General features: G+C 46.3%; 1 protein-coding gene across 3 annotated transcripts in view; it reads left to right on the plus strand.

The window, feature by feature from the left end:
• The window catches only part of LOC139051482 (nose resistant to fluoxetine protein 6-like), a 121,222-nt gene that overhangs the window by 66,698 nt on the left and 37,291 nt on the right, over positions 1 to 17,233 (plus strand). For all 3 annotated transcript variants that reach the window (XM_070528457.1, XM_070528455.1, XM_070528456.1), the window contains 4 exons: positions 7,387 to 7,598; positions 9,640 to 9,751; positions 11,541 to 11,625; positions 12,426 to 12,514. In XM_070528457.1, coding sequence (XP_070384558.1) covers positions 7,387 to 7,598; positions 9,640 to 9,751; positions 11,541 to 11,625; positions 12,426 to 12,514 — 498 coding nt within the window. The remainder of the gene's footprint in view (positions 1 to 7,386; positions 7,599 to 9,639; positions 9,752 to 11,540; positions 11,626 to 12,425; positions 12,515 to 17,233) is intronic.

Genomic DNA, 17,233 nt, shown 5'->3' on the forward strand with positions numbered 1-17,233 from the left:
CTACAATATTTTCGATCAACCCGTATTACTGCCATGAAAGGGATGCTCCTTCATTCATGGTGCATCATCCCCGCTTGCAAGCGTGCCTCGCGCAAAACAAATATCGTTGCGCTATTCTCACATTGCTGTAAATTCACCTTCAGCTCCGGCAAAGATACGGATAACGCTAGGATAACGGCACCTGAATTTGATAGATTTCGACAGCAGGTAGAATTGAACCTTGACCATAACGAACATGTGGATGGATGGATGGAAAAACTTTATTTTCGTCAGAACGCATGTGCGGACGATTCCGTGCTAGATGGCCATCAGCTCATGGCTGACGGCGACCTGGGTGGCCCACTCCACGGCCCTGGTCTGGACGACCGGGTCTGAGCTGGCCAACACGGCCTCCCACTGCTCGAGAGAAGGATCACGCATAATATCCGCCGGTGGCGGCGCTATGCTACAGCTCCATAATATGTGGTCATAGGTGGCCAGTTCCTGGCACCATTTGCATTCCGGCTGAACGTCCGGGTAGATTTTGTTTAACACGTATGGGTTACAGAAAGATCTCGTCTGCAATCTTCGCCAGACGCTTTCCTGCGCCTTCACCAATTGCTTGTCCGGTGGAGGGTAAATTCTCCGTTCAAGTTTGTAATGGTTAGTAATGTCGTGAAAGGACACCAGCCCATCTCTCGTGGACCTCCCTGGAACGTCCGGCTCACCTGCTCGGCTGACGAAACCTCGAGCATTTATGTGAGCAGCCTCGTTCCCAGGGTTCCCAGAGTGGGCCGGTACCCAGACAATTTCCACCTCCGTAGTCCCTCGCCCCGTGACCCGATTTAGTAATCCTGCCGCTGTGACAGAGATTCTGCCCCTCGCCAAATTTCGGATGGCTGTTTTAGAGTCGCTGAAAATCAGGTCAGCTTCAGTATTACTTATAGCTAGCGCTATCGCCGCCTCCTCTGCAGTTTCTGAGGAGCGGGTTTTGACTGATCCAGAGGTGATTAAGCGTCCCCGCCCATCCACCACCGAAACTGCAAATGCGTCATTGTTCTTATACTCGGCGACATCTACGTAGACCGCCCCGTTGTACTTCCCGTACTTAGCATGTAAAGCTCTGGCTCTTGCCTTCCTACGGTTCTCGTGATGTATCGGATGCATATTTTTAGGTAAAGGTTTTATGTACAAGCCCTTGTGCATTTCTCGCTTCACCTGAATTTTCATGTCCCCAGCTGGAGGATCAACTCCAATGCCGATCCCTTCCAATATATCCCTCCCTACTATCGTTTTGGAAAGTCTACTGAGTTGCATCGCCAAGTGTGCCTCCCGCAGTTCTTCCAAGGTGTTGTGTACCCCTAATCCCAGCAGCCTTTCGGTGGAAGTATTGTTAGGCAACCCAAGGGCCGCCTTATACGCCTGTCTAATCATAGCCTCCACCTTGCCTTTCTTCGTCGCGTCCATCTTCATATAAGGCGTCGCATACACTATTCTACTGAGCACAAACGCCTGTACCAGCTTACACAAGTCCTTTTCCTTGACGCCTTGTTTACGATTGGCGATTCTCCTGATAAGTCTCACGGTAGCATTGACTGTATTTTTGAGCCTTTCCAAGGACTCCCCATTCTTCCTGTTAGTCTGCAGATACAGACCCAGGATCCTGATCGTTTGGACCTCAGCGACCGGTGCACCCCCCACTTTCACCTTCAGCGGTGGTGGCGGCACATAGTGCCTCGCATGTATCCCTCTTGGTTTATCCCTAAGCACAAAAAGCTCGGACTTGGGCTGAGAGCACGAGAGTCCTGCCTCCCCCGCTAGCTCCTCCACAATATCCACTGCCTGTTGTAAAGTTTCCTCCAATTGTGCGTCGCTTCCCTTTGTTACCCATAGAGTAATGTCATCTGCATAAAATGTATGTTTAAGTCCCGATATCATTGCCAGCCTGGGCGGTATCTTGATCAAGGCGAGATTAAACAAGAACGGCGATAAAACCGACCCTTGTGGTGTCCCCCTGCCCCCCAACGGGAAAGGATCCGATTTAAATTCTCCGACTACAATCTCCGCAGTCCTATCCTCCAGAAATGATCTGATGTATCGGAAGGTTCTCCCCCCCGGTCCTATGTCCGATAGGTTCCTTAATATTGCCTCATGGGTGACATTGTCAAAGGCCTTTGTGAGGTCGAGCCCCAAGATAGCCTTCGTGCCCGTGCCGTACCCAGGATCAACCACGTCCTTTTTTAGCTGTATCATGACGTCCTGCGTTGATAAATTAGCCCTGAAGCCAATCATCGTTTTAGGTATCAACTCCTTGTCCTCCACATAACCCTGAAGCCTGTTGAGGACCACATGCTCCATCAATTTGGCCAAGCAGGACGTCACTGAGATGGGTCGAAGATTCTCAATACAGATCTTCTTCCCTGGTTTAGGAATAAATGTAATCCTAGCATGCTTCCACTCTGCCGGGATCTCCCCGGCCGCCCAATATTTGTTCATCAAGTCCGTGAGCGCCTCCACTGACTTGAAATCCAGGTTCCTCAGCATTTTATTAGTAACCCCATCTGGACCCGCTGCCGACGTAGTACGAAGCTGCCCCATTGCAAACTCCACCTCCGCCACCGTAAAGTCCACATCTAATTCGAGGTTTTCCTCTCCCGAGTAATCCGGCAAGAAACCGCCCGCCTCGCCATTTATGTAACGACTTCGGAGTTCTTGAATGAACTCCCCAGTCGTGCCTTGATACTGATGAACTAACCTAGCCATTTGACCCTTCTGCGCCGATTTGGTTGCCGCCGGATCTAAAAGGTGCCTCAACAACTGCCATGTTTTTTTGCATCCGAATTGCCCATTCATCCTGTCACAAATTTGACCCCATTGTTTGCACTGCAAGTCCAACGTGTAGGTTTCGATTTCTCGTTCTAGCTTGGCCACCTTCCTACGGAGGACCCCATTATGCTTTTGTTTCTTCCATCTCCGAAGGAGACTCGCATGCGCTTCCCACATGTGTAACAGTCTAGAGTCCGCGGTAAAACCTTCCTCCACCGTCGGAACCTCTGCTGTGGTACCCTTCACGTCCTGCTTGAGCGCCTCAACCCAGGCTCCCAAGTCCTCGATTTCCCCGCTCACTGTGTCTTTCCTGACTTTCCGAAATCTGTCCCAATCCGTCACTCTAGTTCCTTTTACCCTGTCTTTGTGCTTAGCAGCACTAAATACCGTGGAAAGGATGTAGTGATCACTGCCCAGTGGCTGTCCCGTGTTTACCCACTTTGCATCCCTAATACCTTTAACAAATGTGAGGTCCGGAGAGGTGTCTGCGCTAACGCTGTTTCCTATCCTCGTATGATCTAGCGGGTTGTTCAAGGTTGTCCATTGTAGGTCCTGAGCTACCCGCCAAAGCCTATTTCCCTTTGGAGTGGCTCGGATATAGCCCCACTCCGGATGAGGCGCATTGAAATCTCCAACCACAATGAGTTGAGCCCTAGCCGCTAGCCGTTGCGTCTTTATCAAGAGGTCTGGCAAGCCCAGTCCTTTATCTTTAGGAGAAGAATATACATTAAGTACAAAGAGACTCTTATCGTCCTTTCTTTTGGGCAGAACCTCTAGCAGGACGTAGTCCTCTCTGCTGCTCTCTATGGTATGCTGAATCGCCGTGGCGTTGCGATGGACTAGCATGGCCGTGAAGACGCTCGATACACCCCCCCGATCAATCTCTGTCGATGTAAATGCCTTAAATCCCGGTAATTTCACCCAGCCACTAGCCTCTTGCAAAGCTATAATGTCAGGCTTACTGTCCAGATTTTGTATGTGCAATTGCAGGTTCCCCCGCTTGCGACGGAAGCCCCTGCAGTTCCACTGCCAAACCTCAATTTGCTGGCGAGGGGCCATGATTAGGCACTAGGTTTACTAACATCGGCGCTTGGCCGACTACGGGAGGCAATCTAGCCTGTAGCGTAGCATTGAGCTGTTGAAACATGCCCATAACCTGTGTTTGGAAAGCCCGCATGTCATTGGTGAAGGCGTCAAGACGCTCCTCAATCTTGTCTAGTCTGGCTTCGATCCTGTCGACCCGAGCTTCCAACCTATCCTGTCTTTCCTCCAGTTTTCCTATTCTGTCCGCAAGGGCAGACATTTCCCCCCTAAGACTAGTGACTTTAACGACTGGCTGCGGCGTGTCCGCCGTTGAAGTTTCTGCCACTCTTTTTGCATTAGCTCCCTCATCCGCCGATGGCGGCCTCTTAAGCTTCCCCCGATTCTCCACCTCCATAGCTGTGCTCTCGCTCTCGCGAGAAGCAGTCGCCTGTGCCGCTTTCAGTGGGGCCTGGACCACCGGCGTCTGTACCCTTTGTCCTTTGTCGCTTTTAAGCGCGCGTTCCATCTCTGCCATCCTGACTTCCATCTTTTTAATCGTCTCAGCCTGCTGCTGCACCTGCCTTTGTAGCTCCTTCTCTCGAGCAGTCTCACTCTGGGAGGCCACGTAGGGCCAGCTCACCTTTTTTCTCGTGGCATTGGGACTTCTTCCATGACTGGAACCCTGTTCTCATTTGCCACGCTCGGGTCCGGGCAGTGGTGGGAAGGAAGTGGACCGGTCCCTGCTCTTGTTATCGTCTCTCGCACCGCTGGATGACCGCTTCCTGGGCCTCGAGCGCCGCTCCTCCTTGTCAGATAGGCCGTTGTCCTCACTGCCCTGCTGCAGGCCCGTCGGCTGCTTACGGGCTAGACGAAACTTGCAGTTCCGGCTCCCCGTGTTGTGCGCCCCATGGCACACGATGCAGTCTGGAGTGCAGGTCAGTGGCTCTCCTTCCGGTGGTGCAGGATGATCCTTTCCGCAACGGCGACAGAGATTAGTCTTCGGACGATAACAAACGTCCGCCCGATGTCCCACTCGTCTGCAGTTATAGCAGGTCTCGACTAACTCTCTGTACGGAATCACCGCGTACAAACAGTTCCAGTAAATAACCTGCCAGGGAACATGCTTCCCCCCGAACGTTATCTGAATCGCCTTCGACTTCCCCAAAGGTCTGGCATCCAAAATTTCTATGCCGTCATTCCTCTTCAGGAATCCCGCCCGAACTTCTGCCAGTGGGCATCCGTTGTACGCGTTGTAAATGACTCCGCGCACAGAGTTCTCCGGCGCCGCCACGTACGCCGAAATCTCAAGGTCATGATTACCCAGCTTGAGTGTCTTCACATTCGCATATGCCCCACAGCGATGCATACACGGCGTGCTCACCGTCATCGTGTTATTCGTCTCGTTGACCCGCACCAGGTCTTCCTCCGCCGCAGTCGCATTCGTCAGCTCCGCTGCCGCTCTCAAGGCATATCCGAGTTCCCTCGACGTTACCATACTCAAGTCCCAATTCTTGGGTCGGCACACAACCTTGAAGTCCTTCGCTGGCATCTTCAGAAACGGTCCCCGTTTCTTCCACACCGGCGCTTTCCCGCGCTTGACTTGTTCTGCTCCGTGCGTCTGGCGCCCGTCGCTGCCTGCCTGCTTCTCGCTAGGCTTACTCTCGGGATGGTTCCCGTATACAGATTTCTTGAATCTATCTTGAGCCCGCAAAACCCAGGCCCATTCTCCCGCCTCGAACTCTTCGGGCGTTATAGTCTCTCCCGCAACGGAGTACTCCATGGTCTTCAGCCTCACAGAGGCCCACAACCACAAGTCACCGCCCCGGAGCCCGGTGCCGTCGGCGGCGGCTCGGCCTAATGATGAGGCCTAACTTTGCCGCGCGGTGGTTGAGCACGAAAAGCGTGGAAAAACCCCTAAAAAGGGGGCAAACTTGCCGAAATTAGGTGTCCGCAGGGAGAGGGCAACTTCCTGTGGAGAATCACACCAAAAGCAAGTCCACAGCACAGGGAGTTCCACCGAAAAACGGTTTCAAAGCGGGAGCCCATGCGAAGCACATCCGCAATCTTCGACTTCGTCGTCTTCCCATAACGAACATATTCCTGAGTTCAAAAACAAGAAGGGGGCTGACAGATGGAATGGCACACTGTGGTATAAATTTCGTACACAGGGATAAGGTGCCTCAGAAAGGCTGGCCAACGTTTCGATAGGAGGACCTATCTTCGTCAAAGGCGGCCTCGTCATCCTCGGCGTGTTAGTTTTAAAGGCTTAGTGCAGTGACGTCACGTGTGGGTGTTGTCGCTGGCGGCTGGTTTTAAAGAGAGAGACTGCCAGAGGAAACAAGCGCTGTCGTCCGACTTCTGTGAGCTTCGTTCCCAAAACGAGGGGACAAGAGCGTGAAAGTAGGCACGCGGGGAGAAGAGAAAAGAAACAAAAGCAGAAGGAAAAGGAAAAAGGGGAAAAAGAGCGGGGGAAGCCAGGGCGGCACCAAGACAGAAAAAAAGAGGGGAGAGAAAAAGAACAAGAAATAGAAAAACAAAATTTTAAGAAAGACGGGGGAGCGTGTTGGGGATGCGAGAGGTTAGGAAGCATTCAGGGGGAGTCGTTGGCGGTATGTTTTTGTGGCATTAGAAGGGCCGGTCAGGCGGTCAGTGCGCGAGTAACACAAAAGAAAAAAAAACACTCACACACACACTTAGAAAAAAACTACTGCTATACTGCTATACTGCTACTGCTACTGCTGCTATACTACTCAAGTCACTTTTTCAATTCATGTTTTTTTTTGTAATATGAGCTCAACCAATATGAGTTGTAGTATGAGCTCAACCATTAGACCATGGCGCAAGCTGCCACAGATTTCGAAATTTTTAGCATGGCAGAGCATGGCGGTTTCAAAACACGGCTATACCACCTGTTACGTTTTGTTGTATTCCGCTTTGGAGATGGCTCGCGGCTACCGCCCGTCATCTGATATACGAACGCAGAGATAATGATATTCTAGAACAGCGACTAAGAAGCTTTATATTTTTTAAGTTGACAAAACTTTATAATCTATTACTTAAAAGTAAAGTATTTCTGTAGTTTTTATTCACGCACTTTACCTATTCTGCGTACATTGTGCAGCCTAACGTTTACGCTAGCCCAATAAATGCATATTAAAGAAATTCGATAATGGAAATCTTCTAGACGCGGAAGTAAGTTATATGTGAAGCTTGATTTTTTTCACTATTTTTCTTAGACGCCTGGAAAGTCACCTTCCCTTCGGAGCTACAGAGAAACTGCAGATTGCAGACAAATTAGTCGTCACAATCAGAACTTTCTTGTAAGCCAATACTTAGAAGACATTGGCAGCGCAAGTGCATGTAGAAAGAGAAAGAATAGCCGAGACAGAGAGCAAATACCCAGATGTGCCACTCCGTGTCGACGATTTTGTTCTCCCCCTTGTACGAGCATTTTCTCAGTGAAACCCTCTAGATATGAAGTGTCCCTCAGCTAAGGCTTGTCGTGGCTGGGAGTCTTTTCAGCGTCCGTTTTTTTGCCTTTTTTATTTCGTCCCACAGTGGTCGACGCGACGGCTAAGTACCCTACCGGGCTGCTGCAAGCGTCCACGGCCAATTTGGGAGCCTACGATGAGTGCATAGAGACCGTAGCAAGAGACGAGTATGGTATAGAGAAGGCTCGTGGACAATACTGCAACGTGCATCTCGCGATTGGGGAAGACAGCCCAATCATTGGCGAGATCATGCCAGCGGTGCTGCTCTCACACAAGAGAGTAAGCCAACACCATTCTCTTACCTTGCTACCGTTGCCTTTTGTCTAACAGGTGCAGGTTTTTGATGGTTACCACTTGTGAGGTCTCGTTTTCTCACCTCGGTTAAGAAGTGCTTGTTCTACGCCTTATTGTGTCCTGTTTTTACGTGGCGGACATTAGCCGCCGCATTGACGCACGGCTACACAAGGTTTGACACGGGGCCAGTTAGTACTCCATGATGTTGCGCATATCACAACTGCGGGCAAAAGACAGAATGGAACGATGGAGACGATCTGACTTCGAACTTCACTTTAATATCATAAACACACATATATAACCATAGGATACGCGATCATAACCTAAAATTTCCGATGCATTATGCCAAAGCTTTTTTTCAGTGTCACAAGTTTTCGCAAAAAATGGGAGAAGTACGTTTAGTTGTAGTGAATTATGTTGAAAATAACTTGTTTCTCAAAACCCAGTTATTTTATTCCATACACGAGCTGCAAAACGTTCCGATCTTCCCTGGTATAAGCTCCTTCATGAATGTTCGATCGCAGTATCCGTGATTGTAGAAGAAATGTAGCTCAACTGGAACAGGTTTCACAAAAAAATACCTTGGAAAGTCTAATCAATCATCGCGTCTGTGGTGTCGCCTCAACATAAACACTTACGAACAGTTCTTTCTCAGAATACGCTTGTTACATGCGACCTGTGGGTTCTGGCGTTAATCCGCAATATCAACGAAGAAACGACTGCTTTAGAGTGATTGCAAGCAACGCCTTCAAGCGAAGCTTTATTTTGTCTCTTCATTCAACTTTTCTACTGCTGCTACTGCTGCTGCTGTCGCTGTCTTGCAGGCCGTGTCGGAAAGTGGTTCAGAGCGTGCATATACTTGGATGGAGCGTGGCAGAGAGGGAAGGCGATGCGAGAAACTCGTTTGGACCTTTCCGTCGTGTCGCCACAGTGCTCCCTGCAGCTTCCTCGGCGTCACCAAAATACCCTCTTGAAGGCTGTAACTATCCGTGAGCCCCCACTAAAGCATTGCACAAGCAGCAGCGCTCTCCTTTGTACCAATGTGCAGCAGTCCGGACGCGCGGTAATTAGAATGCCCGGAGGGGGTAGGGAGAGGACGCTGACAGTGGGTAGAACCGACCCAGTTGAATAACAGCCTTGAAATGTTTCGCTCGCAGCTGCCATACATAGGGCAGGGCGGGAGAGGGCAAAGTGACGTAGGTAGGCCAGGAAACGCTACTTCTAGGCATGGCAATGGTTTTTGACAAAGTGGTAAATTTTACATTCAAGGTACAGTACGGTACGTTTCTGATTTTTCTGAACCGCCATGTAACTTTGTCAAGCGGACAACGGACGGAGGGCGTGCCACGGAAAGGCGCATGAAAGCACCATAGCCTTTACACAGAAGCGGCCACACTTCAAATCGACACTTCTGTGCCCGCCCGAGTTGCTTTGCAGCTATGGCGTTGCTCGAGGCCATGGGTTCGACGCCCAGCGCTGCAGCTGCATTTGAATGGGGGCAAAATACAAAAACGAGAGCGCACTTAAACTCAGGTGCACTTTAGATAACGCCTCGGGGTCAAAATCAGCCCGGAGTCTGCCTCTACGCCGGGCCTTATATTCCGATTGTGGTTTTGGCCACGTACAGCTCCATAATTCAATTAAACTCTAAATATTCTGCTACGATGCGTTGTGCTATGTGAAGCAATGACAATGCTAACGTTCTAAAAGGTTATGAACAATGGCGCACAAGAACGCCCCAAGCAAATAAGTCTGGCACTGTATGCTTGTACTACGTATACAGACAGCATTGGGGCAAGCAAGGTAACGTTTAACATCAACTCACTACTCGTATTGCACTAAACGCTGAATAAATTAAACGGCCCTGAACAACTCCTCCGAATATCGTCAATAAAGACAAACAACACAAGAAGCTTCGTTTATATCGATTCCAACAGTGCCTGGTATCCGCACGATTTTTTTCTTCAGAGCATTCCATATTGTACGGTTATTCTAACGTCTTTTTGTGTTAATTTCTGCCCCTCAGACAATAAATTTCACAGAGTATATGACAGACGAAAGACTGCCTGGGCTTCGTCTCGGGATCTGCTTCATCGCGGCCTGCAGCGAGCAAGATTTATCTAACATCGGTCGCAGCTGTAAGTTTCGCAGACAGTTATCATGTTTACTGAAAACGTTCGTTCTTTTTGTGCGCTGCTTGTACACAACCCCGTTGGACAAGAACGCCAATTTACTTTAAATAACGACGTTTCTCTGTTTGTATCGATAGGGGCAAAGGGTTGTTCTGGCTGTTTTCTTTGCATGTGATTTCCTCTTCGAGTTAACGCTTTCGCACAAAGCACTTTCAAGAGCTGTATGTATAGTTGCACACGTAAAGAAGAACGTAGGAAAATGTCACGCAGTAATGCAATCATTCAGGCTCAAAACGTGTTGCATACATATTGAGAAGTGTCTATGTGAAGCTGTGCTGCACCATTTATCACGCGCGAAGCGTGTTATGTTAGAGAGAAAAAGGCTAGACGCCCAGCTTATTGGGGCCAATGAAGATATATGTTTATGCCAATCATTCTTTTTATGCGTTTAATGCTTTTCTAGGGTGACGACTTACAATGTCAAAATTCATTGAGTGGCTCTGTGTTTTCTTACTGCACTCTACGTAAAATAATAAATTTGGTTCGCGTACCCAAAGTATTCTTCAGAATCCCTATATGAATCAATATTTCGGGGCAACGGCGCACTCCCACAGAAATTTAGTGTGTTTACGTTGGTTATAGTGCTATAGGGGCAATGATTGTGTTGAAACGTAAACTTTCTCAAACGGTGTTCATCGTGTGTGAAGGGGAGAGGTGCAGGTTAATCGAAATAGATATATCACATTTCCTGCGCTAAACTTGGCAAAGCACGGGTGTCTTGTGGTACAGTATTGCTATAAATAATTGTTATGACTTTCCGGACCAGTACCCATTACAGCCAAACCAGCCTTGTAACTAGGATAATCGACTCATGATAGTCGCCAATACAGTTGTACTGCAGCTGCTATGCAGGCGTCACCATTCTGTGCCCGTCATAGTGTAAATACTCTGAAGCGCGCCCCGTGCTAGAGTGACCCTAGTGCTCAACCGGGTGTTCAAAAATTAAGCTTTATGCTTTTCCTAAATTTAGACACTGGGGGGCACGCGAAGAACACCTGTGTAAATAAGTTGTATGGCCATGGGGCACAAAAAGACATGATAACTATCGCTGTCAGCAGCCCAATTAAATAACATTAAATAATTACGTTTTTACTGAATGCAGTAATTGTGTTTTTGTATTCAAAACTTACATACACTCTTACGGTGGTCAAGAAAGACTTAATTGTTCAATTTTAGGTAACTGGGCTGCTGACCGCGATAATTATCATCTCATTTTGTGCCCCCCTGGCCACATAACTTATTAGCACAGGTGCTCTTTGCGTGCCCCTCCCAGTGCCTAATTTTAATATAACCATAAAGCTTAATTTTAGACACCATGTATATTTTCTAGCTGGAAAGTTTCCTTACAAGAACTATGATCACTTGCGTCAGCGTAACGAAAGGAAGCCGGCTCGCGCAGTAGTCACGTCGACGCGGAGCATATGTCTACAGCTTCGCTTCTGGGCCGTATTGGCAAAGCATTTATATGTTCTGTGTAACATTTTTATTATATTATTTCATAATGCCCTCAATATCTGAGAGTGGGCGCGCAATAGAAACATAAGCCCGGAGCTGACCTATACGAGGGCTTGCGTTTGTCAACCCAGAGATAACAAAGACACGTTGCCATGCCTAAACGCGGACTCCCAGGATGAAACTTGTGTTGTTAATATCCCAATATCCGTAAAAGCACTTTGTCATATTATGTGCTAGAAAGTAATTCAACGATATATTTTTCTTCCATTCAATAACGCAGTAATAGGCCCTACTACCAGAATTACAGTGAAGAACTGCGTGACAAGCGTGAACGGAGGGATAACTGACTCTCAGGCCTGGATCTTGTGAGTGTGTTATGGAGTTATATACGTATCAGACATTTTGCAGTACTCCCGAATTGTCGCCTACCTGATAGTAACAAGATGCGATATGTAGGCCTTGCTGAGTGAAATGCATTCTACAAAACAACTTTCTTTTCTTACAACGGAAACAGTTCAACTTTGTTTCGACGCATTGGCGCACATATTACAACCAGACTCCGGAGGTAGTACAACATACTAAAAAGATAATGCAGTGTTACTGATATCTGTACGCAGTCTAGCTGATAATTTAACAGCGCTGACTACCAAGAATTTCGCAACCAAGTGCATTCCTAAAGCTCCACTGACTGCGTCCCGAATGTGCGTAGCTTATGCGAAACTTTTACACTGGCGTTTAAAAGTCGAAAATGAAAACATAAGAACAATGCGGCGTTGTGTGAACTATTTTGAAGCCAATGTTGAAAATCACTTTCATAGCAACAATTTGTACCTCTTCGTTCCCTGACCCCTCTATTCTCATGCGTTTTCCCCAAGTATTAAAATTCCTCCAATGACAAACGAAATTGTTTTATCTTTCAAAATGTTTACTAAGTATATACGTAGCACGCTTATTCGTGTCCTTTCCTTTTCTTTTTAACTAGTAGTCATTACCATAAAATTAAATAAAATTTTAATGAACTGCCATGTAGACTGCAGGAAAGGGCAGAGTGAAAGCCAACGTCGGAAATCTTCCACCAATGATTGAAGGGTTTCCATTCTCATACATGAAATAATAGTATCTCAGTGTCTGCTTTTCCTTTCACTTACCTCACTGTCTTTTACAGAGCTTTTTTAGCCATTCTTGTCACTGCAATTGTTGCCGCAACAGCATTCGAACTATTCACCAGCAAATGGGACGTTAAGCGAAAGAATGGTACGTATGCACCATTACTCTTGACCATTGCCCTCCACGAAAGATGCATCGTGCTGTAATACTCCAAATATTTGGAGGCACTGAAATGCGCTGTACATCAAAATAGTTGAAAAGGACGCTGGCTGTGAAGCGTGCTATGACATGAAATTCAATAAATGAATATTCGACTCAGTATTCACGTTACTCAACGTAAAGCATTTTTTTCTATCTGAATTGGTTTACGTAATACTTCAGCAAATTTATTAGAAAAGCACAAAAGTGACCATTACCACACAATGCGAATAAACCGCGGAAACATCAATTGGGGAATTATAATACCAACACCTCTAAATATATTTTCTTGCTGAAGCGGCAGTTCGTAGGGAAAAGAACAATAGCCTTGAAAATCTGCAGTTTAGTCACTTATCTTCTGGGCAGTGAAATTCCTAATTGGGGCGCAGTAACATCCCACCTGTTGCCGCTACAGGCATCAACTCAGATCATTAGGGAGAAGCGACTTCGTCAAAAATTTCACACGTACTTGTCATGCTTCTCCATTTCAATATAACAAAACTAAAAAGCAAGTAAAAAAAGATGGACTAATATGGTTTGCACATAGAGGAAATGAGCTCTGCTTGTGACACAACGTATTACGCCATTTGCCGCTATGGAAGCCCTAACCCTGACTGTATAACTTTCATGCCATCGAGCTGATATTTTGCCCCTATGGTTGTGATGTCACTGACTATTCGACCATTCTTTCCCCAATCGACTGTTTAGTTATTTGTTTATTTGTACATACCACAGCGCAATAACCGCTATAGCAGGAGTGGGTTAACAGAGGGAAATATGCTCGTGCACAGCAAAATACCATACAGCGATAAGGATGATGTGCTAAGGCCTATATCGTGGATGGTGGATACAAAACTTCGGGATGCGTATGAGCGAATATACCTTGGTAAGGAATTCCATTCTTCTATGGAGCGAGGGTAAAAGCTGAATTTATACATATTAGTGCGTGCAAAGTAGGGCATGACGTTTAAGTTGTGATGTCGTCTCGTCGATGACTCTGGAGCGAAGCTTGTATAGTTATTTTATGAAAATCCAAGCGAAGAGTTCAGGATGCTGTGCAAGAAGTCTAATGATACATTCGGCAACGTGAATAGGACTAAGTTAAATTTAAGCAGCCAAGTGCAGAAGAGGGTGAAAAGTCACTATCATAATGGTAACATACAAATATTGCAGCTATTTTCTGATTTCTTTTTAGCCTGGTAATATCACATTGCTTATAAGGGTTTTAAACGACAGTTGTGTAGTCAAGAACAGGACGGATTAGCGATTGATATAATAGTAGCTTGGTATCTTTGGTTCGATAGTGTAAACATAGGTTACATATGTAATCAAGTTGCTTAGACCATGACATCTTATGCTTTAAAATGACCCCGAGATACTGTTACTCAGATACCCTAATCACAGCACAGCACGGTTATTGAAGGAGTAATCAAAATTAATGTTCATTTACCATGTGCTGCACCAACTGCAAGACCTAGGAAATGACTCCTGGAGGTGGAAATGATTCTTGTAACAGTTAACCAGTTCATATAAATTCCAGTCGTCGGCATTAAGACGAATGTTAGAATAGATGTAAACAGGGAAATCATTTATGCATATTAAGAAAATCAATGGCCCTATAACATAGCCTTCGGGCATCCCAGATGCAACATCAATATCAGTAGACTCACCTGTGTTGTAAGACATAAACTGGCAGCGAAGTCAAATAAAGCATGAAATACAGTTAACTACGGGATTTAAGACAGCGCTAAGTTTAGCATGGCGTTTAGAATTTATTAATATGTCAAATGCTTTCGAGAAATCTAAAAAAATCATCACCCAAGCACTCCGTACAGATGGTTAGGCAGCGAAGTTAAAACGCGCGGCCCCGGTGTTTACCACTGGGTAAATCCCAACGAATTATGAAACGACAGATTGGTAGGCTGCCGGATCCTCGGTACGCAGTTGCTGCTTGCGCCCGGCTGCACGAGCATGTTCTTGTGACTAGGCTGTATCATCGGTACGGCGTAGACAAGCTTTTTCGCAGTTCTGCTCGCCGCGTTGCTCATCGAAAGCTGCCTGCTCCTCAGGAGTACATATGACACATGGCCTACCCGTTTCAGAGCTGGAGAGAAACTGCAGCTCGGGCGCTCGCCTGCGACGGAGAGCAACGGTGTCTCTACTGGCGCAGCTAATACAACACCACCTATATAGCAGAAGGCCTTTTCACTCCGATCTATGACGTTATGTTACGTGGTCCGACTGCCATAGAATATAATGGGGTTGCTTCCGAGTATTGAACAGTGATTTTGACGTCACCGCTTTTATCATGCTAGTCGTGTCAACAGATATTTCGTTCCAGGTAGCATGACGTCTTGAATCGGAGATAACAGGCCTTGTGCTATCTAGCTGGTGTGAGCTAATCACGTGTCTGTCTTTTTCTCTTCTTTTTTTTGCGCATGCGCATGGGGTTGCGCTGGGGGAGTTTTTCGAATACAGGGGACCGACAGACGGACGGAAACATAAATGAACAAATCGGATACCCATGTGCAGCTTCGCTGTAAAAATTGCGTCTACCTGGTTGCCAACGTGAAGGTCAAAGAAAATGTCATACATAAACTCTACTAAGTGCGTTGTCGTACTGAAACCGCGCCTAAACCCATGCTGCATGTGAGATAATATTGTGTGATTTCAGAAAAAAGCACGACTTGTTTACACGTGATACATTCCAAGATTTGGCATGACTGCGATGTCAATAAAATCGGTCTGCAGTTCGACAAAGACTGCTTGTCACGGTATTTGTACGAAGAAAGCACTTTAGCTAACTTCCACGAGGAGGTAACTGCGTTAGATGATAATATTTCTTGAATATGGCTGTCAGATATATTAATCTCCAAGAGGAATAGTGAACCAAGAATGCTCGCGTATCCCCTCCGGAGGGGTGCATTTCTTGGTATGCAATTTACTATGAAGTTAAGAATAACTTCATTGCTTATGTCAATGTCACTGATTGCTTTAAAATAAACTATATTGGTGAGAGAAGGAATGAAGTTGTTATCGGGAACAAATACGGAGTGAAAACACTTGTTAAGTCTGTGATATTACTGACGGATCACTGATGACGTCATTGTAAAATTTTGAATGAAGTGAGTGAAGCATAGTGGTGTGAATTTGAAGACTGAAATTCACGAGGGATAGTTATTAATAGATCAGTCAGTTGAACGCAATAGCAAAATAGAAATTTTGACCATTTCCAGTCTAAAATTAACTTCATTTTTCGCCTTGTGAAATCTGTCTTGGGTTATGCGATCTTTGGTTCGTTTAGAACGCCTGAATCTACGGATACGGCGACATAAATGCAAGATATCGCGATTGATCCAGGGAAGATTAGCATTACTTTTCTTAGTTTTAATGTGCGCAAATCTTTGGATACATGACTTGACAAGACCATTGAAGTAATTAACCAGATAATTTACGTCCTGTCTCACTTACAGAGTGCAAAACGTACCGAAATGATCAGGTAAGAGATAAGTAATGGAATTGGCGTCCGCGTGAGTGAAGTCAGGCAAAACATGAAACGTATAGGGTGATTTGCAGGTTGCACAAAAGAGCGATAACAAAGCACCTTCATGACCTAAGTGTCCCTCAATTACCTCGCAAGAAAAGCTATTTTCGGCTAGATCAGCCCAATACAAAAACTACGTTAAGGATGGAACTTAACCTAGGTACGCTAGAAAAAACTTGAGTGAGTGCAAAGGACAAATAAATATTTATTAATTTATTACAAATTGCTACGCCACATGTCGCATTTATTCATGGCCAGCGGATGCTAGGGAGAGATATAGAAAAAATGATGAATGAAAGCAGGGAGGTTAACCAGGACTGAGCCCGATTGGCGACCCTACACTGGGGAATGGGAAAGCGGGGGGGAAATATTAAGAGAAGAAGAGAAAGTTTACTGTGGATAGCAGCATCGTGGCAACGGTTTTCTGCTCTATATAACTGACGATCACTCAGTCCGAATCACAGAGGGTCACGCAATCCACTAGCTTACAAATAATTGACGCAGCGCTTTTGTGGCATTTTGTAGCTACGATATGTGATGCCATGTCGAGGAGACTATAGAACACGTACTGTGCTACTTCAAAACTTTTGAAAATGAAATGCATGACCTCTGCACAGCTCTAAATCAGTTAGATAGAAAACCGTTCATCTTGAACAAGTGGATGCTAGAAGCATTATAATCGCCCATGCAGATGAATCGTCATGGAGCAATGTGAGCTTCTCACATGAAATTTCCAATAGCATGAATGGCATAAAGAGAAGAATCGGGCGGAGGATATACAAAGCTAATTACAGCACACTGATTATTAAGAAAATTTTAAACCACGCAGATTCTGTCTCAGGGGGCGAAGACAAAACTGAGAAACGAAGGTCCGAACGGATAAGCAGTGCGACGCCGCCGCCAGTGGCGTGAATTTTGTTTAGGCGTACAGAAATAAAACCAAGTGGAGTAAACGCGGAGGCATAAGGATTACTGTGTAGCCATGGCTCAGTAATGCCATTAACATGTGGGGAAAAAATAGAAATAAGAGAGAGTAAGCCTGGAAGTCTTTTAGCAATACTGCGAGCGTCAATATCGAAAAGGACGCGGTTGTCGAGGTGGCCACAATGAGGTCAGGTAGTGGA

The sequence above is a fragment of the Dermacentor albipictus genome, unplaced genomic scaffold (genome assembly GCF_038994185.2).
Source record: "Dermacentor albipictus isolate Rhodes 1998 colony unplaced genomic scaffold, USDA_Dalb.pri_finalv2 scaffold_12, whole genome shotgun sequence".
In the NCBI taxonomy this organism is placed as follows: domain Eukaryota; kingdom Metazoa; phylum Arthropoda; class Arachnida; order Ixodida; family Ixodidae; genus Dermacentor; species Dermacentor albipictus.